At 42.4% G+C, this 24,534-nt stretch overlaps 1 protein-coding gene across 1 annotated transcript; it reads right to left on the reverse strand.

Annotated features, from left to right (window-relative positions):
- Positions 1 to 2,628: 2,628 nt before the first annotated feature.
- LOC308380336 (angiopoietin-1-like) lies at positions 2,629 to 22,629 on the reverse strand (the record flags this gene model as incomplete). The annotated part of the gene is made up of 9 exons (XM_080857637.1): positions 2,629 to 2,858; positions 4,243 to 4,373; positions 7,805 to 7,971; positions 8,231 to 8,332; positions 9,097 to 9,227; positions 9,553 to 9,785; positions 10,537 to 10,658; positions 10,974 to 11,129; positions 22,282 to 22,629. The coding sequence occupies 9 exons, from the start codon at positions 22,627 to 22,629 to the stop codon at positions 2,629 to 2,631; spliced, it is 1,620 nt and encodes a 539-aa protein (XP_080713763.1).
- Positions 22,630 to 24,534: the final 1,905 nt, after the last annotated feature.

Below are 24,534 nucleotides of genomic sequence, written 5' to 3' on the forward strand. Positions count from 1 at the left end.
AGAATGAATTAGTGACATTTATTCTACACTGAGAAAGAGAAAAGTAGAGAGAGAAAGCGAGAGAGAGGAAATAGAATTAGGTAGGGTAAAATGAAATTCCTCATTAGATAATAAATAAATCGACTTACTTGAACTCTACTTAACCCAGTCATGTCAGATAAGCAGATGTTGACAATAACAAATTTGGTGTGAGGTTCAACTATCGGTTCAACTATCTTCACTATGTTTGGACCAGCTGGCAGAAATGTGTTGATGAGGGCATGTCCCATGAAGCATCCATACCAACAGGCAGAGATGGGCAAAAATACATCAAAATGTATTTTGATACAAAATACAAAATACCCATCAAATAAATGTATCAAAATAAAATACAAAATACTGTTGCCAGAAAATATAACAAAATACAATACATGTATTTTGTATTTTTTAAATACAGAAAATACTTTTTCTGAATTTTCAGTTTTCCCTCAATTTGGTATAGCAGAACATTCAGGTTTGGGCTATTCAGTGGCCTAACGTAGTTATTACGGGCCCAGGTGCAGGCTATTATGACGGGCCCTTGTCAGTGTTGTAAGGCAGTGGTTCCCAAACATCCGTATCCTTTTTTTCATGTTTGTAACCGCCGCCACCACGCCCCTGCCCCCACACACATATTCTGCCTATTACACCTGCCAGTGTAATTTTTTTTTTCCGCTGAATATAGGTATACATCAGTATTTTTGGCAATGTGACTTAGCTATTCAGACTATTTAGATTGACATAAATATGTCTATGGGCCCTGGCTACGGGGCTATATAATGTACACAAAGCTCTGGTGAACACAGCAAAAAAGGAATAACAGTCACAGAATGTCAGTGTAACTAAGCAAAGCTATTAAAAGACAACCACTTGATTTATTTTGTATATATATATTTTTGCAGGCAGCAGCTGTGTGACTTTCATGTTTTCACAAAACAGGGCTCTCATTGCAATCTCTATGGCTTCCGGGAGGGCTATCCCCACCATGCTTTCGTCATACGTAATTGCGTATTAGGACATCATACGGCTTTGATCAAGTCACATTCTGTCAAGATGGCTAACGTTCAGTGCAACAACTCGATTCGCTCTTTGAAAGAACCTCCTTTTAGTCGGTGTACTAATGAAGATAAATTGACAAGGATCAAAAGAGCTATCTAAGTTTTCGACCTGAGCCCTGTTTTGTGAAAAAAAATGGATTTAACATGAGAGTCACTGAGAGAGACCTGGGGTGTTTTGCTTTTCGTCCCAAAAAGGGGCAGGCCATAAGAAGCAACACTTTTGGCAAATTGACTTATGCCTGATTTGACAATGACATTCAGAGGCAGATCAGATGTAGACCATATCATAGACTAGAATCCGACAGAAAAAAATCTAATTTTGTCTAAACACGGGAGAAAGTATTTTGAGTATTTTAAATACAAAATTACTCCACTCTAAAGTATTTTGTTGCAAATTATATTCGATTTTTTTATCGGCCCTATCAAATACAAATTACAAAATACTCAAAAGTAAATTAACTAGTATTTCAAATACAAGTAATTGAAAAACTGCCCATCTCTGCCAACAGGGCCACCTTCATTCTGTGTCATAGGTGAGATCTCAACCACAGCACTAATCCTTTGCTTTAAATAGATCTTCAGCATTATAGCATCCCTCAGGAAATGTGAACAAGTATCTTCCCAAGGAAAGGAGAGAAACTTCCAGGCAAAAAGAGAACATTTTGCCACAGAAATCAATCATGGCCAAACCCCCTACCAATACAGATGGAGAAGGAGTGTACTGTGTGCAGGAGTATTACTGAAGAGCATAGATTTAATTAACACAGCCTCCTGCCATGGGAGCACAAGCAGAAGCAGAAGCAAGGACATGTCCTAATGCTCATGAATCATGAGTGACAGTGTTGAGCGTGTGTGAGGTCAGTTGATCGTTCAGATGTTAATAATAAGAATAAAGAAATTAAAGGAAGTGTTAGTCATGATCATTTACACACATTTACAGTATGTATGTATGTATGTATGTATGTATGTATGTATGTATCTTTGTATGTATGTGAACAACTGCATATCATCAGTCTGTCACATGACATTATTAATCAATTTGTATGATCGAATTAATTAACCTTACTCTAACCCTAAACATAAGTACATCCTAAAATGCACTATGCTAATTTATAATAAAAGTACACTTATCAGGAATATTCATATTTAAAATTCATTGTGAATCTTAAAAGCAGTGCAGTGCTACAGAGTAACAAACGATCAGCATGTGATACATTTAGTTAATCTACCATAAAACACTGTACTGATTTGATATTAAAGTCATGCTATATTTACAGTTAATTAACTGACTTTTTTTGTTGCAATTATGTGGAAATCCAAGCTCTAGAGTTGTTTACATGGCATAACATCAGTAGTGATAATCCAGAGGACAGAAATATCTGAGGAATGAATGAATGAATGAATGAATAAATACAAACAGGTTCAGCTTCAACACTGACATACCAGACAAACTATACAGGTTGATGAATTATGTATCGTGGTGAGTGATAACACAATAATCAAGGAAGTCTGTTCCCTTGTCATGTTCTCGTCATGGGACATGTTTTTGTTTTCATCCATGAAGTTCCTTATCGAGATGAAGAGCTGCATCATGACCAGTTTTCAGTCCTCTCAGACTGTCTCCAAAGTCCAGCGGTCGGATCATCATGGTGGTCTTTTGAAGAGAATAACTGGGGCCCTTAAAATAGTGCCATTTTATGCCATTGATTTTGCCCATGTGATGTCCTTTGCTGTAGTAGACTCCATTGAGATTGGAGGCGCCACAAGCATCAAACCACCAGCCTGCACGGTGAGGAAGAAAATTTAAATAAATGATATTTATTTGACTCACCCCAAGAGCACTAGCTGTAGACTGGGCATATGTTGGCACCTAACCCTAACTGTGACAGAGCGCAGGGCTACTGTCACTTAAAGCGGTGGTTTCCCCGCAGATCTGAGTCACTGTGTCTATAATGCGTTCGGATGGACATTAATATGAACATTGGAATATGTGATACTGTTGTGTGATATATGTGATTATGTGAAGAATATAATGGGCTGGGGTTTATGTGCATTGATCGGTGGCCCAAACTGTTTAATTGGAACGTGGGAAGCAAACGGGGATGCAGGGCTGATAAGGATTACCTGTGATTATTTCGTGTTTTGCGAGAGACGTGCTCATCGGGGCAGGGGGGGTTCATAGTTATCAAACGTGCTCTTTTTTATTAAGTGTTTCATTGTAGAATTGTTAATAGAACCTGCATGTACGTATGTGATGTTTCATGTCAGTTTGCGTGGAAGATAAGAATACCGTGCGAAACTGTTAATTGTTTAATGCGTGTCAGTGGTAACGGCCAGCTGGTTTAAATACGGGCCGCATAGTTCAGTTGAGGAAGGTTGCTGACGAGAGCAGACCGAAGTTGAGGGTTGAAGAAACCAGGTGCATAGTTTAGTGGGCATTGTCCCGGTGTGTTAGGTTGCTGACGTGAGCAGACCTAAAGTGATGGTTGTTTGAAACCAGGTGCTAGTGCATAGCTAAGTGGGCATTGTCCCGGTGTTTGTTTCATGTTACATTCAGTGTTTGTTTGTTTTGTCTGTTAAACATGCAGGTAGAAAAGAAATAGAAAATTAAAAAACCCTTTTTGGAATACTGTTGTGCCGTCATCCATCCCTTAAGTCTGACCAAACCAACCACTCGGGCACACTATTTCACACTAACCAAGAGCACTAGCTGTAGACTGGGCATATGTTGGCATCTAACCCTAACCAAGAGCACTAGCTGTAGACTGGGCATATGTTGGCATCTAACCCTAACCAAGAGCACTAGCTGTAGACTGGGCATATGTTGGCATCTAACCCTAACCAAGAGCACTAGCTGTAGACTGGGCATATGTTGCCACAGGTGGCTTCTGCTGTCCAATTTTGGGTCATTGTCTCTCAGCCTCTGAGTTATATCACTGACCTCTGCCACCCCACCCACCACAGTCCCTCATTGTGAAGATACACCCTTGTGATCATTGGAAAAGTTAACATGAGCTGTACTCTATTTTGTATTTAACTATTGTCAATGTACTTTGTGTGATACAATAATGGCCTGTCACAAGCGTTCTGTTTGTTCATGACAAAGCTCTGCCAGTGACTGTCCTGGGTACGTGAGTTTTAGGTGCGTAGTGTGATTGCCACTTGCCTCCTGTGAGAAGTGGTGCACAGTGGCACATGCAGTTATCATTGTCCACATCCTTAGTGCTGAAGTCAGCTCCATGAGAGACCAGGCTGCTGAGTCTGCCCGCAGTACCACTGTAGCCCGCCACAGATAACCTGAGGAAAGGGATGGAGTAGGGAGAGCATTCAAGACACAATACTTTGGGGCAGTTCAAAGGGTGAAATGTGAAAGATTCCAAATTTCCAAAAGCTTGATTGTTTTTTGTGTGTTTTGTTATTTTCCGTGAGACCTTAACCCCACTGGTGTACACTGAGGGCTTCATGATGCCCAGTGGAACGGTTCTCTGGCATGGGTCTGCATTCTCTCACACACAACTGGCAATGTGTGGGGTCATGCAGCGGGCACACCCGTATTGTACCTGGAACAGCCCTGGCACTGTGTGGGGTCATGCAGCGGGCACACCCGTATAGTACCTGGAACAGCCCTGGCACTGTGTGGGGTCATGCAGCGGGCACACCCGTATAGTACCTGGAACAGCCCTGGCAGTGTGGACAGATGGCCAATGGCAGGTGTTTGCTCACTAATAGATCTCAACTTTATATTTAGTCAGCCTGTTCACATAAGCTTAAGGGCACTACGAGGGCTTGATCAAAGGTGCTATAAATGTTTTATCAGCACAATGTCTGTGAAGGGGAAATATGCTCTGGGATTGAACACACACTCACACACTACATCAGCAGCTTATGTAAACACAGATGAAAGACTCAATAAGTAGACCTGCAGGATCATGAAAAAATCTAAACATTAGATGAATACTTTCATAATTATCTAAGTTAGGAGGAATAGCGAGGGGATGGGGAATGTTCTAGCGCATGGAGCTCAGCTGGCAGCAGTACCCTGCAGAGTGCGAGAGCCCTAGTGACCATTGGCTCATGTCATTAAGTGTTCATAGCTCAAATACTGGAATTCAAATCTGCCAAATGGTAAATATAATGACCCCCACTTGAACTGTGTTTATTTGGGGCATGTATCATGTCATACAGTACCATCGGAGCTCTGAGTGAGAGAGAGAGAGACAGAGAGAGACAGAAAGAGAGAGAGAGAGAGAGAGAGAGAGAGAGAGAGAGAGAGAGAGAGAGGGTCAATACTCTAGACTGAGGGTAGAAGCCAGGGCAGATGTCTGGCCCTGAGCCACCGGGCATAAAGGGCAGTCATACTAGAGATCCAGCAGGCTGGCACTGGGAGGTATGAGCATTTGTCAAGCCAGCTTAATGTAACACGGGTTCAGTGACAAAAAGAAACAAACTGAAAAAAGAAATAGGATAAAGTTTAAAGTAACTTATATCTGGTGAAAATTATACGGCACACAGCGTAGAAAAAATATCAGTATTTATTTGATTTTATCGTTACTTGTTTTTTACTCTCATGATGACAGATGAGGTGCTCTCGCATAGAAACGTGAGCGGGGAGCCAAGCTGTTGCTTCACTGAATAGGCCTATATGCTTAATCAATACGTTATTTGAAGTCATATACTGATATTTTTCTACTGATCTGTGCTGTTGTCGATGTATTTTCTGCAGGATTACAATCATTTCGAGCATTTTTATTATCACAATCTATGAATTTGCGCATGTCCTGTTCAAACAGACAGGAGACAGCGAGACTGTGAGGCAGCGACGAGCTGTGCCTCATCTCAGATTGCGCAGATTTACCCTCCAATACAGCCCAGAATTTAACATAATATTTTGATTGAATGAGTTGCAATAAAGGGCTCACATTAAGGAAAAACATTTTAGTTGACGTTGTCCAGGGCCTCTTAGATGTCATGTGCTTAAAATCTCCTTAAAACGAAAAAACAAGCAGTTTTACTTGGGAGCCCCTTCTAATATTACTTGGTAGGGTAAAAGCTAACTGTGTGCCCAGGGGCGGCCCTAGCACATTTGGCGCTCTAGGCGAGCTTCACTCCTGGCGCCCCACGACGCCCCCCCCCCACGAAAACGGAAAACTTTCAAACGCTTTTTTGCCTTGTAAGACTGCAATTATTTCACATAAACACAACAACGATTGCAGCAAATAGACTGTGTTACCGTCACGCACCTGTATAAATTCAGTCCCAACACAGTACAACGACATGCAATAAGAACAGTAAGGAACAGGTACATCATTAGTTCATCATCACACATAGAAAATGATGCGCCCGCCGCAAGGCATTATGGGGCGACTATGCCGGCACGTTACAGTATGTATTCTCATTATTTGTTAAATTTAGCTTTGTGGCTTTTTCGCTTCAATGTCGTTAAAAGAATAAGTTAATTTGCGCATAGGCCTACGTGACATTGTTGGAGGAAGTTTGTTTTGTAATTAGTTGCAGCAGACGAGGCGCTGTTGAGCGGCTGTTCCCATTAATCCATGTTACTGTTCGTCATTCACAATAATGTTTGATAACCCCCTGAAGAAGTTGTAGTAATTTTTTCCCACGTGTTGTCTATCTGCTCATTATACACTGTTTCTCCAAAATAAGTTTGATCTCTGAAATACTGTGTTCATTAGTGTTTTCATGATAACACATATGTTTTGTACATCATAAGTACATATACCTGCACCTCGCGAGGTTACCATATCATTAAATTCACCTGTCTTTACAACAGTAGAGAGAGCAATTTGAAGTGTTCTGTAATCCGGCCCGTCTAATCATGCACGCCGTTCTGTCAATACTAATGAAGAACATACCCCTCCGTTTTTGATTTTTGGCTCTTATCCTAATGTTAGATTTAGTTCTTAATGTCAAAATATTGGTTGGAGATATAGAAGGGGCGCCAATGTATGCGTCCGGGGGAAAAAAACGAAAATTATTATTGTGGTTTTTTTTTTCTTCTTTCGGGCGCATTATTTGGCGCTCTCCCTCTAGATGGCGCTCTAGGCGGCCGCCTAACCCGCCTGTAGGAAAGGCCGCCCCTGTGTGTGCCAAATTTCATGCTTTTATCACCCCGGTCACGATCGCGTTGTTAAGCCACCTGACTACAAGGCAGAAGACAACACTGCCACCTACCAGATAGGTTGGCACTGTCGAAAAGGAGGAGGGGGGAGGCTTGTATTTGTGGATCAGAAAGCCATGTCTCAAAACCGAATTTTTTTTCTCAAAATTACGTCATAGGAAGAAGGATTGCACGCGTGTATTGGGCGATCCACAAATGCAGATTCAACACTTCACACGCGAATTGTAGATTTACAAATGACAGACCATGAGTAATGCACACAAGAAATGTTAAGTATTTTAAGAATTTACAAACGATATATTTACGAATGGACATCTATGTGTACAAATCATGCCAACTTACAAATCACGAGTAAGAATTTTGTTTTTGTGGATTGCAAAACACATTTGTAAATCGTGAAACATTTGTGGATCATGGTACTTGCATTTACGAATACTTTTGAGACATATCTCTCTCCATAAGAAACCAACTGCAAGCGTCTTGATAAATGGGGGGTTTCTGTGAAGCACATAAAAGAGGGGCAAACTCCACTCCATTTAATTGAGCATTTGATCGGCGTTTAATCAGGCATTTGATTGGCAACACACACCTGTAGTTTTGTTTCTCACTGGAGATGTGGAACTGTTCATACTGAGAGAGGCCATGCTGGTCATTCCAGTCTGTGAGCTCCACCCTTAAGGAGTACTGCCTCTGACTGGTCAACAGGAAAACAAGCTCATTCCCCAACCAGTGCTCTCCAGAGAGAGGGCCAAAGCCCTGGGACAGACACACACACGCACGCACGCACACGCACACGCACACGCACACGCACACGCACACGCACACGCACACGCACACAGACACAGACACAGACACACACACACACACACACACACACACACACACACACACACAGGTAAATACACTATGGGTTACATCTTAAGACATATAAAGACAGATGTATAAACAATGAGTCAGGCAGGTGTCTTCACTTTGAAATTATCTCTTTGGTTAAAGCTCTTTTGTGTAAAAATACCATCTTGTATTCCTCCCAGGTCCTGTGGAAGTCAACAGTGCCATCCTGCCTACTTTGAAGCACAGTCCAACCTCCTCCTACAGTCTCCATGTCACAGTATACCTACAGAGGGCGCACAGCAGGCAGCATTGGCACATTGGCACCCAGGACAAGGGCACTAGATTGGCATGCCTCCACCACTTTCACAACAAGTCTAGCCATATATAGCCATAGTGACCGGATATGTATGCAACAAGCATCTGTGTTGTAATGGTATCCTGGTCAACTCTGGCAACAAGCATGTGTGTTCTGTACACCTCTGGTAAACATGTCTTACCAGAGGTGAGTGCGATTATCAAAAGCTCAGTCTTAACAGTCTGATCAAGGTCGAATTAATTCAACATTTCACAGACAAGGTATTTAACATATGGCCTCCGCCTGCTTGCTGTGGGTGAACAGGGCTCTTTACAGGAGAGGAACATCTGCTACAGCAGAGAGCCAAGAGTATTTCCAGAGCTAGCTAATACCAACCACATTACTGGCACATTGGAGTCAGATACTCTGGCAAAAAGCCCAAAGGTCCATTAACTGGCCTTGGCCAAAAGTAGGCTTATTAACCCAATGCTCAAAAATGAGACAAACATGAAACTCTTTATGAGTAGACATGATAAAGGTTAATAGTCGCTCTTGACATAATTCCATTTTTTATGTACCACACTGCAGCCTCCACAAAAACTGCCTCCGGTCAGCATCTCAAGTAACCGTGATAAAACCTAAAGCCTGTTTAATGATGATCCTACACATACCTGTCAGCATCTCACTATCCACTGTACTGAAGTATTGAAAAAACACATAATTATTGCCGAGATCATCGAGCCAGACCTGACCTTTGCAGTCTGGTGACTTGTGAGATGAATAGTGTAGACTCCACTCTCGTTGAACCCTGCATGGAAAACGTCAGCACAGTCTCGAAACATCCTGTATTCATCAGCCTGCTCTAGGCTGTTTGAGGCTTCTACTGAATAAGAAGGAAGAGAACAAATAGGTTTACATTCAAAGCACATGATTTTTTTACATAAAAAAATGACATACAAACTAAAAATATCAGCATATCCTTTTAAAATACCCATTAAAAAATGGTATGTACACAGACAAAACAAAGACTTACTATGATCTAGCTTCATACGTGTCACTGTATTGCCTTGGTTTGAACACTTGATTGACAGGCAGATAGATCATCTTCCTCACTCAGGAGTTCTATTATTAGCATGTTATAACCAGACAACATGTCTTTCTCAGCCAAACCTGCAGTAGGCAGGAGGAGCCAGCCTGAGCGTAGATACCTGTATCCTTGGAGCAGATGTCCTGCAGGCGTGTGATGGCCTGTCTGAGCTGCTGCTGCTGGCTCTCCAGTAGGCTGTTGTTGCTGGAGACCAGGCCCATGCGGCTCTCCAACTCTGCAATCAGCTGGTTCTGCTGAAGCACCACCTTCTGCAGTCCGGAGCGCTCCTGCAGCAGGGCCTCAAGCTGCTGCACGTGCCGTAACTCCATGCCATGCAAGCGCTGCTCCAACACACTGACAGCACAGACAGCAGTCAGGACTAACCCTTCTCCTTCCTCTGCTCCAACACACTGACAGCACAGACAGCAGTCATGGCTAACCCTTCTCTTCCCTCTGCTCCAACACACTGACAGCACAGACAGCAGTCAGGACTAACCCTTCTCTTCCCTCTGCTCCAACACACTGACAGCACAGACAGCAGTCATGGCTAACCCTTCTCTTCCCTCTGCTCCAACACACTGACAGCACAGACAGCAGTCATGGCTAACCCTTCTCTTCCCTCTGCTCCAACACACTGACAGCACAGACAGCAGTCATGGCTAACCCTTCTCTTCCCTCTGCTCCAACACACTGACAGCACAGACAGCAGTCAGGACTAACCCTTCTCCTTCCTCTGCTCCAACACACTGACAGCACAGACAGCAGTCATGGCTAACCCTTCTCTTCCCTCTGCTCCAACACACTGACAGCACAGACAGCAGTCATGGCTAACCCTTCTCTTCCCTCTGCTCCAACACACTGACAGCACAGACAGCAGTCATGGCTAACCCTTCTCTTCCCTCTGCTCCAACACACTGACAGCACAGACAGCAGTCAGGACTAACCCTTCTCTTCCCTCTGCTCCAACACACTGACAGCACAGACAGCAGTCAGGACTAACCCTTCTCTTCCCTCTGCTCCATCACACTGACAGCACAGACATGATGCTCTGATGATATGACTATCCTGAACCAAAAGTGTGTCATGGATATGGGGTTCAATTTACCCATTTTGTTGAGCAAGTTTGGTGATTTCACTGGATTGTTGTAACAGCTGGGTCTCCAATTTGTTGTTTGACAAAGAATTCTCCAGTAGCTGAATCTCCAGTCTGGAGGTTTGATCCAGAACCTACAAATACAGCATCAACTACTGTACGTACAATACACCAGAGTTGGACAAGCAGCAGCAAGACCTTTAGGTTTGAAACAAGCCAGCTAACTTTCTAAAAGCCTTGCAAACACTAAAACGAGCACAGCTGAGACTGACAAAAGCGTGCTAACATTCTAACTGGTGTCTTTTGGCAATATAGTTGGCAGTTTCATGGTGTAAAAGCTTTTTTTTTTTCTTTTTTTTTTTTTTTTTTTACATTTTTGCGAGGTGGTCCATCCCAGAATACCTGTATGGCTTAAGGGAAGATGAATCCGAAGGGTAAGGGTACCTCACCTGTGTCTCCACATCCATGAATTTCCGTGTGTGTTTGGCAGTCTGGTAGAGCAAATTGGTGCTCATATCCAAAATGGCAGCCGTGTCATCATTCACTGGGCTTTGCTCTAGTCTTCTTGCCTCCACATTGATGTTAGTTCTCGCAAAGCCCTCAATCTAGAGTGCCACAGACATAGTCAATTCATGTATAAGACAGCAAATGTGATGTAATCTGCATATATTTCAATTCCAGTCTGGTCAGAAAGTGATGAACATATTCAACCTATTAAGCCTATCTAATTCAATTCAAGTCATTACTGTTGACATGACATATAAAACTATAGTTGCTACATGATTACCCAAACTGTTGCAAAAACTCTCACAGTAGGCCCATATCCATGTGTCAGTGTGATCTGATCAGTTTATCGTATCGTATTCGCGTGTAGGTGTGAACATTTTTAAGGGAATCGGCTCTTGTTGTTACGTGTCTACATGTGCAAAATGTGATCCGTTTACATTGCCTCGGGCATGCGCAAAGACCACGGAGATGTGCTCCCACCTGGTTTGTTTACTAACAACATCAACGTGGATCCGCATCGTGCACAGGCAGTGTAGTGGCTTAAAGCTCCCTTCTTTCTATCAGCATATAGTTCTTAATATTTTCTTTGAATAACCACTCTCAGATGGAAAGAAAACGAGTCTACACTGGATGTGTTTCAACAACGGTAGAAAACTGTGTTTGCTCCGTCTTTTACTGAACTCATAATTATATGACAGTGGTATTAGTTACAGTTGAGACATGGGTACAGTTGATACACCCGAAATAACTTGCATGCGCAGCAATCCTGAGACGTGATTTTTAGTTTGCACATGAATACTAACGTCTACTTTGATCCCAGGAAATTTGAGCACATAACCCATCTCCCTTACGGAGACATTGGCGAAAGTTGTTTTACCTACTTCATTGCAAACGTCTAGTTTTGCAAACGTGTCTAGTTTTTGTGCAGTAGTGAATAGAGTCTCAGTCTACTACACCATACATAGCATATCATGTTTGTAGAAAATGATTAAGGTGCAACAAATGCCAATAAGCATATTTAAATTAAATGATTCACATTGCAAGTAAAATGGTGCGGCTGGAGCACATACAGGGAGGAACAACGGTGACGCAGTTTGGATGTAGCGACAAACATTAATGTGCTGTAACAAACAGTGTTAACCAGTATGTGAGTAACGTGGGTTTTATTAAAACATAGCGTGTGTAGTGTGTAGCTATTTAATTCCGTTTATTAACCTTTCCGGCTGTCTGTATTTACTAGCCAGCAGCAGACGTAAAGGAAAGGGAATTAACCCCGAAGTTAAAAACATGTAATCTACTTCGGCAGCGGAGCATTTTACTCCCCCGCAATCTCTCTACAAACTTCCATATACAGTGCCACTTTAACGTATGTGAACCCCTTGACCACTTAGGAGTTTTCTGTTGTTTTACCATGATTTTTCATTTTTTTCATCACCAATTTTCCATAGAAGGAATGTCAGGTTTATGTTTATCATTTGCATGTACTTTTTTTAGAGGGAATTGTTTGAGTAGCCAAAAGACTACATGAAACATGGAATTAGTCCATTTCAAAAGTAAGTGAACCCCCAGCTGAATTGGTAAAGTCAAGCAGGTAACAGATTCAGTGAAACTTATTTGGGTGCTTAATTAGTCAATTAAGCAAACCGATCACCTGAGACATCCTTAGGGAAAGGTTTGGGCAACACAGATTAAAAGAGGGAGGAAACCAACCAAACCACTGTAGTGCCAACGTGAACCCACACAGATCAACAATGCCGAAAGGAAACGAGATATCCGAGAACATCAGGAAGATGGTTCTGACAGCCCATCAGTCTTGGGAAAGCTATAAGACCATCTCCAAAAGATTCCAGCTCCATCCATCCATCCAAGACAAATAATTTAGAAATGGAGGGCATTCAACATGACCGCATCTCTGCCTAGAAGTGGACGCCCATCAAGACCATCACCAAGAAGCACCAGAAGAAGAATAAATCAGGTAAAAGTCAACCCACACATCACCTCTAAAGAGTTTCAGACCTCTCTGGCAGCATCTGGGGTAAATGTACATGGGTCTACAATCAGACGAAAATTGAATATACATGACATTCATGATCGGGTTGCTAGAAGGAAGCCTCTGCTCTCAAGAAAGAACAAAACTGCCCGTTTCAACTTTGCCCGAGAGCACTTGGATAAACCAAAGGCCTTCTGGAAGTCCCTTCTTTAAACAGATGAGTCCGAGATAGAATTATTTTGTCACGATCAAAACCAACAATTTTCGTCTGATTGTAGACCCATGTACATTTACCCCAGATGCTGCCAGAGAGGTCCGAAACTCTTTAGAGGTGATGTGTGGGTTTTTTTTACAGTATATGGGCCATTCTACCGAATTGATGCAAAGTCATGTCGGATATATTTTGAGTTTTTTTTTGGTTTATTCCCAAATCTTTGTCCATATGTATATTGTACCATATCTAAAGTACACATATCTAGTAAAATAACAGTCAAGTTTTATATTGTATTTTCAGAATGTGTTGGAATGTTTTTCCTCTTCCAAAAATTGTCACTACCGAAACATCACATTTACTATAGTAAAAAAGTATTATTATTGACCTGTTCAGATTGTGTTTCCTTCCCTTCTCTGAAGAGTATTTTTACAAATATTTCTTGAAGGTTTTCACAATGAAATCCATAGAAATTCATTTTTTACCAAATTTTCAAGTTCAATTAATCTGTTTCGGTAGTGACTGCACTGTTTCGGTAGTGACTACCCTGTTGGATGGATTTTCATTTCTCTGCCAAAATCATCCAAAAGGTGCTCTGGGCCGCCCTTTAGTCCACACAACACATTTATTTAAAAATTATGGGATTGAACTACTTACCATTTAATTTTGTCACTACCAAAATCATCTGGTCACTACCATATGTTTCGGTAGTGACTGTTTCGGTAGTGACAATTCTAGCTAACTTTCAAAGTTCAAAGTTCAAAAAAAGTTCAAAGTACTTTATTTGTCATTGCCACAAAGACAACGAGACAGTAGAGGCAACCAGACTTCTTACACAGCTAAATAATAATAAATAACAATTAATAAATAGATTCATAAATATCATACATAAAATAATAATAATAAAAATAATAAATGCAATATATTTCCATATCTCCATATTTCCATATTAAGGTGCATCAAGTGTTAGAGTGCACAGTCCAAGGGGGGCGGGGCGGGCTGGGCCGGGGGGAGATGAAGGGGGGTGGGGGGGTGGGGTGGGTAAGCTGTTGAGGAGCCTTATTGCACAGGGATAGAAGCTCTTTGCCATCCTGGAGGTGCGTGCCTTTTTTGATCTGAACCTTTTCCCTGATGGGAGTAACTGGAACAGATGATGGGCAGGATGAGAAGGGTCTGTGAGGATGCGTTTAGAGCGCTGCAGGCAACGGGAGGAGGAGATGGACAAGATGTCGGGCAGCTCTACTCCAATGATCCTTCCCGCTGTTTTAATCAGCCTCTGGATGGCTGCCTGCTCCGCCTTTGTACAGCTGTAGGACCATACATTCAGGCAGTATGTAAGCACACTCTCTATAGCGCAGCGGTAGAAAAACTTTAAGCATAAATAAAGAATTCTAGCAAGCACACGGCTTGCAAACACATCTTTGAAGAGGTGAACACACATACAAACATAACATTTTCCATGAAACCCCAAAAGGTTTACTTAATTGAAGAAAACATGCGTTTCGGTAGTGACAATTCTTAAGGTTACACGTCGATTTTCAGACTTTGGAACACATTTATATAAAAACTATGGGATTTAGCTACTTACCATTCAACCATGAGGGACAGAGATGCAGTGTCACTGCATGGTCAAAAATGCAGAGTCGTGGCTAAAACACAGGCTCAGCCAATGGACTAAAACTCTTGTGTTTCGGTAGTGACATGAAAACTAGGGACATGATTTTTTGAGTATAGTAAATTGATTTAAAAATGAAACCCACAATAAATCTAAATATTCCAAGTTCAGTTTCAACCCAATCATAAAGACCTTTGAAATTAAATCATTGAAAAAAATGTAAAGTGTTATTTAAAGGCATTGAAATTTAGATGTCAGGGTTGGGGACAGCTACTTCCCAATAGAAAGTACCCTATAAATGATGATTTTGTATATATTTAGCTTATCACTATCTCATGCAATGCATTGGGTTTATAAAGACCATAACATTTTCTAATTAATTATCTATGCCTAAATACCTAATTGTTTTGTAAATAGTTTTTATTGTTGAGGGACTGCATATTACACGAATTCGGTAGAATGGCCCATATAGCCTACAATATGGTGAAATTTCGGAATTAATAGGCTCGAGTCGGCGTTTCTTTAATATGCTTTCTTTCATTTTGCAAAAAACAGTAGGCTATATTACCATATTAAAATGGTGTACCAAATTGCGTTTTATTACAATGATAAAAAATTGTAGGCCTACTAGCCTATTGGATCAGTCTCCTTTCAAGAACAGGCAAGAACTTTCTAGCCTCTAACTTTCTAGCCTCCTGTCACCGCCTCCCCCATGGCACATCGGCCTGATTTGACACGCCCTTTTCTGAGCTGAACGATCGGGGTAAACCACCTCTCTCGAAAGGCTCAGACAATCGGCGGAAAAACGATCAGATCACATCTAGACCAGTCCTACATGAGGCAATTGTAACCATATCGCGAGTTTCTATCGGAACAGACGCGATGTGATCGGATCACATTGACACATGTATACACTCTAAAAAATGCTGGGTTATTTTCGTAACCCAAACGCTGGGTTAACACGAACGCTGGGTTATGTTGGGTTGTGTTGGGTAATTTCAACCCATAATATTAACCCAGCCAGTAACCCAAATGCATTGGGTTATGCCAGAGATTCCAAGAATATACTCTGCCGCTTGAAAACTTTTCTGCCAGACAACGTCAGCCATTTTGCGGGAACCGTTAAGGTTTGAGCTCTGTGAGGTAAGTTGATGTGGTAATATATTTTTTCCAGCATTTCATTACACTTATGAATGGTGATGAATATCCAAACGTCATGATGTTCGGGGCCGTGTTTTAAAAAAAAGAAGGGTGTCAAAAGGTGAAGTTTTTACGTCAGTCGGTGGGTGGCGATGTAGTTCGTTGTAGGGTAGCTAGCGATAGGCTACTTAGCCTGCATTAGCTTGACAGACTCGAAACCAGACGAATTTAGGGCATTATTTGTATAGGTCTCATTTTGGCAACACCAATAACAAACCTGCCATTGAATGGTTTGTGTATAGTATGTGCGTGTTTCCAGCGTACACGGTTTACTCTATACTAGTAATAGACTCATCACATTTAATCGGCCGAAAGAATCCCCATAGCAACTACCGTTGAAGGCAGTAGTGCTAGCTTACCACAGCGGTATTCTGGTCACCCACAACCGCCCACCATATCCCGATTAACATATAGCTAACGGATGCCTAGCTCTTCCAGAAAGGCTAGACAAATGTCTGTGTACTTGTGCCTTTAGGACATTTACGTGTTCAATTCTACACATCCAAGACACGGTCTTCAAGATAGATAGATAGAAGGATATACAGTATATAATGTGTAGTGTTAGATACAATGGTAGTGTTAGCTAGCTTCAGCTGAGTAGTCAAAACGCTCAATAACACCGGGTATGTTGAGTAGTTTTTGTGAAAACCACCACAGTAACATCCATGGCCAGAGCAAGAGTTAGTCACGGAATCTAAGTCTTTCGGGTTTGAATCCCGTCTTAATTAACTAGTCTACCTCACGAACGCCGTACACCTTCCACCCATGAATTGAGGTGACAGATATGATTCCCCTCAGGCATCGATCAGCTAACCCTGAGATCATGAACCACTGAGGTATCGATTATATAAACACTAGATACCCCTCTGATCGCGGGGGAGCTCGGCAATATGTCACTCTTGCCTATCTTCAAAACTTGAGAGCCCTACTGTTTTGTGATTCACATATGGACAACCTAGCTGATCATGTATTAATTGTATACACTATGAAACTATTCACACGGTCATTTACGGACTTTTTTATGTAAAAATGATCATTTACATTTGTTTTGAAGATGGATGACTTTGTCAAACGGACACTTGAGGCCTGGGGACTGAGCGACTTAATTCCAACTTTTGAAGGTTTGAAATGTACCATTACTAAACAAATAATATTATATTGTTAACACAAATAAGCACTGGGGCTGCATTCACTTTAATCGTTTCAAGTGTCTTAGCATAGAACTGCCAAGCCTATTCAACATGACATTAACTTCATGGGACCTTTTCCTGTTACCCTTGTATTATTCTATTTGTAGATTTCACAGGACTTTGCATTCCTTAATCCTGATAGTACAAACAAACTAGAGCAAAGTTGGAGCCTCTTTGGCGAAAAACTCATTCAGATGGGTCAAGGGCAGAGGGCGGCCAACGTCGAACACCTCTCTGCAGGTATGTGCGCTGTCACACTCCTTGTAATACAATGTTAACCCATTGAAGCCAAGAAACCAGAAAAGACCACAGTGTTTCATGAAGGAAGGTGCGCATGTTAGTGACTAAGCAAAGGCATTGATTTCCATGATTATTTTGTGTCTTTGTATTCACTGTAAACTAAATAAATTATTTTAATTGGGTTTTCTTGACATATATTGCAGACAAACGTGACGAAGTCGCCCTTTTGCTGCTACCACAGGTCATACCAGCGATCCCTTACAGAGTGGGCAGGAAAATGGTGCGACCCACCATTTTGGAAAGCAGTAGTACGTCAGTCGGTGGGTGGCGATGTAGTTCGTTGTAGGGTAGCTAGCGATAGGCTACTTAGCCTGCATTAGCTTGACAGACTCGAAACCAGACGAATTTAGGGCATTATTTGTATAGGTCTCATTTTGGCAACACCAATAACAAACCTGCCATTGAATGGTTTGTGTATAGTATGTGCGTGTTTCCAGCGTACACGGTTTACTCTATACTAGTAATAGACTCATCACATTTAATCGGCCGAAAGAATCCCCATAGCAACTACCGTTGAAGGCAGTAGTGCTAGCTTACCACAGCGGTATTCTGGTCACCCACAACCGCCCACCATATCCCGATTAACATATAGCTAACGGATGCCTAGCTCTTCCAGAAAGGCTAGACAATTGTCTGTGTACTTGTGCCTTTAGGACATTTACGTGTTCAATTCTACACATCCAAGACACGGTCTTCAAGATAGATAGATAGAAGGATATACAGTATATAATGTGTAGTGTTAGATACAATGGTAGTGTTAGCTAGCTTCAGCTGAGTAGTCAAAACGCTCAATAACACCGGGTATGTTGAGTAGTTTTTGTGAAAACCACCACAGTAACATCCATGGCCAGAGCAAGAGTTAGTCACGGAATCTAAGTCTTTCGGGTTTGAATCCCGTCCTAATTAACTAGTCTACCTCACGAACGCCGTACACCTTCCACCCATGAATTGAGGTGACAGATATGATTCCCCTCAGGCATCGATCAGCTAACCCTGAGATCATGAACCACTGAGGTATCGATTATATAAACACTAGATACCCCTCTGATCGCGGGGGAGCTCGGCAATATGTCACTCTTGCCTATCTTCAAAACTTGAGAGCCCTACTGTTTTGTGATTCACATATGGACAACCTAGCTGATCATGTATTAATTGTATACACTATGAAACTATTCACACGGTCATTTACGGACTTTTTTATGTAAAAATGATCATTTACATTTGTTTTGAAGATGGATGACTTTGTCAAACGGACACTTGAGGCCTGGGGACTGAGCGACTTAATTCCAACTTTTGAAGGTTTGAAATGTACCATTACTAAACAAATAATATTATATTGTTAACACAAATAAGCACTGGGGCTGCATTCACTTTAATCGTTTCAAGTGTCTTAGCATAGAACTGCCAAGCCTATTCAACATGACATTAACTTCATGGGACCTTTTCCTGTTACCCTTGTATTATTCTATTTGTAGATTTCACAGGACTTTGCATTCCTTAATCCTGATAGTACAAACAAACTAGAGCAAAGTTGGAGCCTCTTTGGCGAAAAACTCATTCAGATGGGTCAAGGGCAGAGGGCGGCCAACGTCGAACACCTCTCTGCAGGTATGTGCGCTGTCACACTCCTTGTAATACAATGTTAACCCATTGAAGCCAAGAAACCAGAAAAGACCACAGTGTTTCATGAAGGAAGGTGCGCATGTTAGTGACTAAGCAAAGGCATTGATTTCCATGATTATTTTGTGTCTTTGTATTCACTGTAAACTAAATAAATTATTTTAATTGGGTTTTCTTGACATATATTGCAGACAAACGTGACGAAGTCGCCCTTTTGCTGCTACCACAGGTCATACCAGCGATCCCTTACAGAGTGGGCAGGAAAATGGTGCGACCCACCATTTTGGAAAGCAGTAGTGTGTTTGTGGATACCCAGCTTGTGAGTTGAGATATTTACTATTTACTATTTTGCATGCAAAACATTTGTTAGGCATGTATTCGCAAATGTTCGCAAATTAACTGAGCAATGCCTCAATTTAGAGTAGGGACCCTTATTCCACATCTGTTTCCACACTGTTCAGGGTTTGTTCACACAGTGTACCAGGAGCTCATACACATTGTATTCTGGCACTTACTGCTTACTCATAAATAGAAATCTAGGTCTACTAGGTCCTTACTAAGGTTATATTGGTAATAAATCCCTTATTGTGCATGAACAAGACATTTGCAAATAAATGTCTAACAACTGTCTGATTTTGCTTAGTACATGCCTTACAAGTTACTGACACAGACATTAATATTGTAGGTATTGGTGCTAATAGATGTAACGCTAAAATAAAGTGTTACCGAGAATAGAATAGAATGTTCTTTTGAATAGAATGTTCCCTCAAACCTACATATTCCTCTTACAGATTGGAACAAATATGGCTGAGTATTTGACAGCTCACCAGAGGGTTGAGCACCCCTACGTTCTCAAGTTGGGCAATGACTGCACTCAGGCATTCCTAATCATAAACGGCAGAGCTCTGCAACATCCGTCTCTACTTTCAGCAGTGGACGAGTGTTTCAAAGCTTTTTTTGTTTTTGATATAGGCTATCCAAGTCCCTGTGCCCAGGTTTGGGAATTTCTACAAACAGTTTTTGAAATACCTGGACCAGTGCGTCCCACCATCCAGGTCCTAAGGGCACAATTTTCTGTTGAATGAATGTCTTTGTTGTCTTGTTTGATTGGTGTTTTTCTTTTTACTGCCACTTTTTGTTGACCTTTTCCCTGCATCTATGCTGGAGAAGGCTGACTAATAACTTACTACATTTAATTTATCATTCGAGCATTGCTTTAGCATAGATGGTGGCAAACCATCCATGGCAGTAAGAGTTTTGGTTTACCCATGATTTGACTTAATTTTTGCAACCCAAACATTGGGTAAGTTCAACCCTGCAATAAAGTTGTTTCAACCCATCTGCTGGGTTGATTTCATAACCCAACTTAACCCAACGAACAGGGTTAAAATGTGTAACCCAGCGTGCTGGGTTATTCCAACCCATAATGGCTTTATGTCATTTTTGACCCAGCGCTGGGTTGTTTTTGGGTTATTTTTAACCCAGCTTTTTTAAGAGTGTAAGGGGCTACTGTGTCAAATTATGTATTCTGGATCCTGCTGTTTATTTTCAGTATGTTTTAATGGACCATCTTGGATCCCATTGGATTTTTAGGAATTTCAAAGTAGGCTCTAGAGTAGAATCTGTACAACTGGTTGAGCAAACCCTTTGGCCGTTGTGATGAATGTGAATCTTTAGGCCTGTGGCTGGCTCCTCTTCTAATTTATAGCACACATGAACCAGTCACAGGTGGATAAGATCAGGTTAGCTCATTCCCCTTGGAATTTCTCATGCTGACAAACAATAACTGGATTTGGATGAGACAGCAGTTTTTGTATAGAATACTGTACCTTGGCGCGGATGTCTACTGGTGCCGCTCTACTGTATTTGTATGTTCACAAAGGTCTTTAAAATAAGTACAATTCCATGGATGGAGTTTTTACATTTTTAGTATATGAATTTCTTGTTAACACTGGAGCAAACACATCCACAGCTTGGTGGTGAAACCCAGAAACATCTCTTTATTCTCATCCTGGAGTAGCATCTGAATATGAGTCTATCAGTATGGTTCAGTATGCACAATGCACAGTACAAAGTATGCACTTTGAAGCTATGCTAGAGAATGGTCTGCACTGCATAATGGTTCAACAGAGTGCGCTGTCAGATAAATGCATATCTCTCTGTCTGTACTTCTGTGGTCTGTCTACTTCCCTCACAGAATGAGTTCTGTCTGAAAATGACTTAAAGGGAACATTGAGGAGCAAAAAGGTTCCCATCAATCTTATCCGTCGGAAAACCTCTAAATGTAGACTGCCCAGAGGCACAGGGCCACAGCACCGTTAACATGGAGTACGCCTGTGTTTTAACATGTCAGGTTAGAGCTTCACACAATCCAGACTCAACTTGCTAACATCTATCCTCTGATTGATCATGTCAAGCTGTAGGACTGAAAAGGGTCTGCTATGTTGAGAAATACAAAAGAGAGGGGAGTGTGTAAGGACTCTACTCGAGCTAGCCAATGAATCGGTAAGTCAGCACAATGGATGTCCACAGTGGATAAGGTTAACCATAGCCATTTACGGCACACACAAATCCAACAGTCTCATTTATAAGCAGACAGACTGTTTGATATGTTACGAGTGGTTACTAAGAGCAGCGCTCCATCCAATAAGATTAAAGGGAGCAAAAAAGAACTGGAGAGATTCAAAGCTAGTAGGGCTGTTTTGACAATTGACAGAGTACTGAATAAAACAGACTCTATTCCCAAAGGTGGATCCTTCAACTCAGCTGTGGCCAAAACCACTCAGCCTTCTCAGTGTTAACTCCAAACCTGGTGTCTCCTGCAGACAAGGCAGAGTGCTCATTTCACAGTAAGATGGATTACAGTCCTGTTGTGAAAACACTTTGGTGATTATTTCTTGTGTAGGGTTTTCCTTGTGTATCACACTTCACACATCATATGCAGAGTTCTGACATTAAATTGATCTGTTAAAAGAAATGAGTTGATCACGAAACAACAAGGACAACTATAAAAACTCCATCAAGTACTCTGTGCAAAAATAACATAACAATAACATCTTACCATGCATTTACAGGGAATTTAGAAACTACATCACACTCCACTCCCAACACGGAGGCCACTCACCTGCTGGATCCAGTGTGTGTAGTTCTCTATGGCCAGCTCCAGGTGCTGAACTCGCTGCCCCACAGGGCTCTGTGTCTCCTCTGCTGCCTCTCCCAGAAGGCTGTTGCCCCCCAGCTCTGGCTCCCCCCGCCCTGGGCAGCTGGCCTGAGTGGCTCCTGTCATCTCCGGCAGAATGAAAGTGTATGTGCACTGGCTGAGTGGCATGGAGCTGTGACCTCTCCCGTCCCCAGCCCCCAGACGCGCCTGGTGCTGCTCCTCGCCATCAGCCCTGCATCTCATCTGGACCAGCAGAGCAGCCAGCCAGAGCCAGAGCCAGAGCCGCAGGCACACAAGTCTGCTCCAGCGCATGGCAGTATGCAGGACTCTCGCAGCTCCGTGAACCACACAGTGGAATGCGTCTGAGTCCGATAGACAGACAGCCCAGTTTCCCAGCGGTGCAGCCAAAGGCAGGAACGTGTTGTTGCAGAAACTCCAGAGAGAGAAGGAGAGCTGAGTCATGAAACACAGCTGGATCTGGAGGGCTGGCAGTGGCAGCCGAGCCCCTTCAGTGAACCCTGCGTGTGTGTGTGTGTGTGTGTTTGCGTATGTGTCCTGTGTTAGCAGGCGCTGGTCTGCTTCTCACCCGTCAGGATCTAAACAGTGATTTATCCGTTAGCTCCACTTCACTCTCTCTCCGTCTGCTTAGTGTTACCATGGGGCTTGACAGTACAGTAATACATCGTGCCTCTGAGTCTCACATAAAGGGTGACTGCACAGGAATGTGTGTAAGCATGTGTGTGTGTGAGTGTGTGTATGCATGTGTGTGTGTGTGTGTGTGTGTGTGTGTTTGTGTGTGCATGTGTGTATGTGTGTGTGAGAGAGAGAGTGTGTGTCTGTTTGGGTGTTTGTGTGAGAGTGTGTATATGCATGCAAGTGTGTGTGTGTGTGTGTGTGAGAGAGAGTGTGTGAGTGTGTGTGTGTGTGTGTGTGTGTGTGTGTCAGAGAGTTTGTGTGTGAGTGTGTGTGTGTGTGTATGTGCATGCATGCGTGTGTGTGTGTGTGTAAGGAAGGGAGAGGGGGAGAGGGAAAGAAAGAGTGCATGCTTCCCACACTGAGTTGTTTTGCATACGTCACTATAGAGAGACAGAGGAGAGGACACACAACCTGCTTCTCTAGCTGAGTTCTACTTACAGCCATACAGTCAGAGAGAAAGAGAGAGAGAGGGAGGGAGATAGAAAGGGATAGAGAGAGAGACCTGCTGACTGTGAGCTGCCACAGGAAGTGGTCAGATGGTAAGATGTTGCCTGATCCATCAGCAGATATCTGCACCATTCACACATCCTCATAAGACTTTGATTAATACTGTTACAGACCATCTGATCACAGTGGGCTTGTATGAGTGTGTTCTCTGGCTGTGTTTTTATGAAGCCAAAAGCCAAACCACATACAGAGGAGAGAAGTGCCAGTGTTCCAAAGAAGTATGGGAATACTGAGGTACACACACACACACACACACACACACACACACACACTCACACACACACACGTTTTCTTATGAAACTTAACCGAATATTAAATAACATACTGTGCATAACACAATTATTTGAATTGAAAGAGTGGTACAGCGGAATTGCTACCTTGTGCGAATAGAAAACAGAACATGATTGTGTGTCATTCATGCAAAAGTGTGGGCTGTGGACATGAAGACCAGCAGGTGTGGATTTACTTGTTGCCTGGTAACCTCACCACTCATCCCTCATGGCCAGAGCACTGCAGCCACAGAGCCTCCAGACAGCACACACTCCTCATGATGGATGAACACTTCCTGTCCTGTCCTGTCCACTCCTCTCATCGCTGCCTGCAGCTGGAGGGAGAGACTCCCCTCTAACCTGCCTCATGAGAGAGCCCTGCCTCCAGTCAGCCTGCTGCCATAGGGGGAGAGGAGTGGGAGGCTGGGACAGTCTGCATGGGGTATGGAGCAGCTGAGGGCTCCCTTACATAAGAGCTCTTTCTGCCAACTTGGGCCTTTCCACTTAAACAAACACAACTAGAGCAAGACCTTACGGATTTAGAATCTACATAAATGTTGCCTGTCATATAGTTTTATATGAAACTCCTCCACACAGGCTACAAGGCAAACGACTTCTGTATTCTACAAACCGCTCTTAGTCAACTCCTAAGGCAGCAAGCGTCACTTCATGGTGAAGTGCCAGACCTTGGACCCCTGCTATTGTCGAAACATTTCCCCTTTCATCTGAGGAAAGTTGGATTTCA

Source organism: Sprattus sprattus, assembly GCF_963457725.1.
Source record: "Sprattus sprattus genome assembly, chromosome: 19".
NCBI classification, from domain to species: Eukaryota; Metazoa; Chordata; class Actinopteri; order Clupeiformes; family Clupeidae; genus Sprattus; species Sprattus sprattus.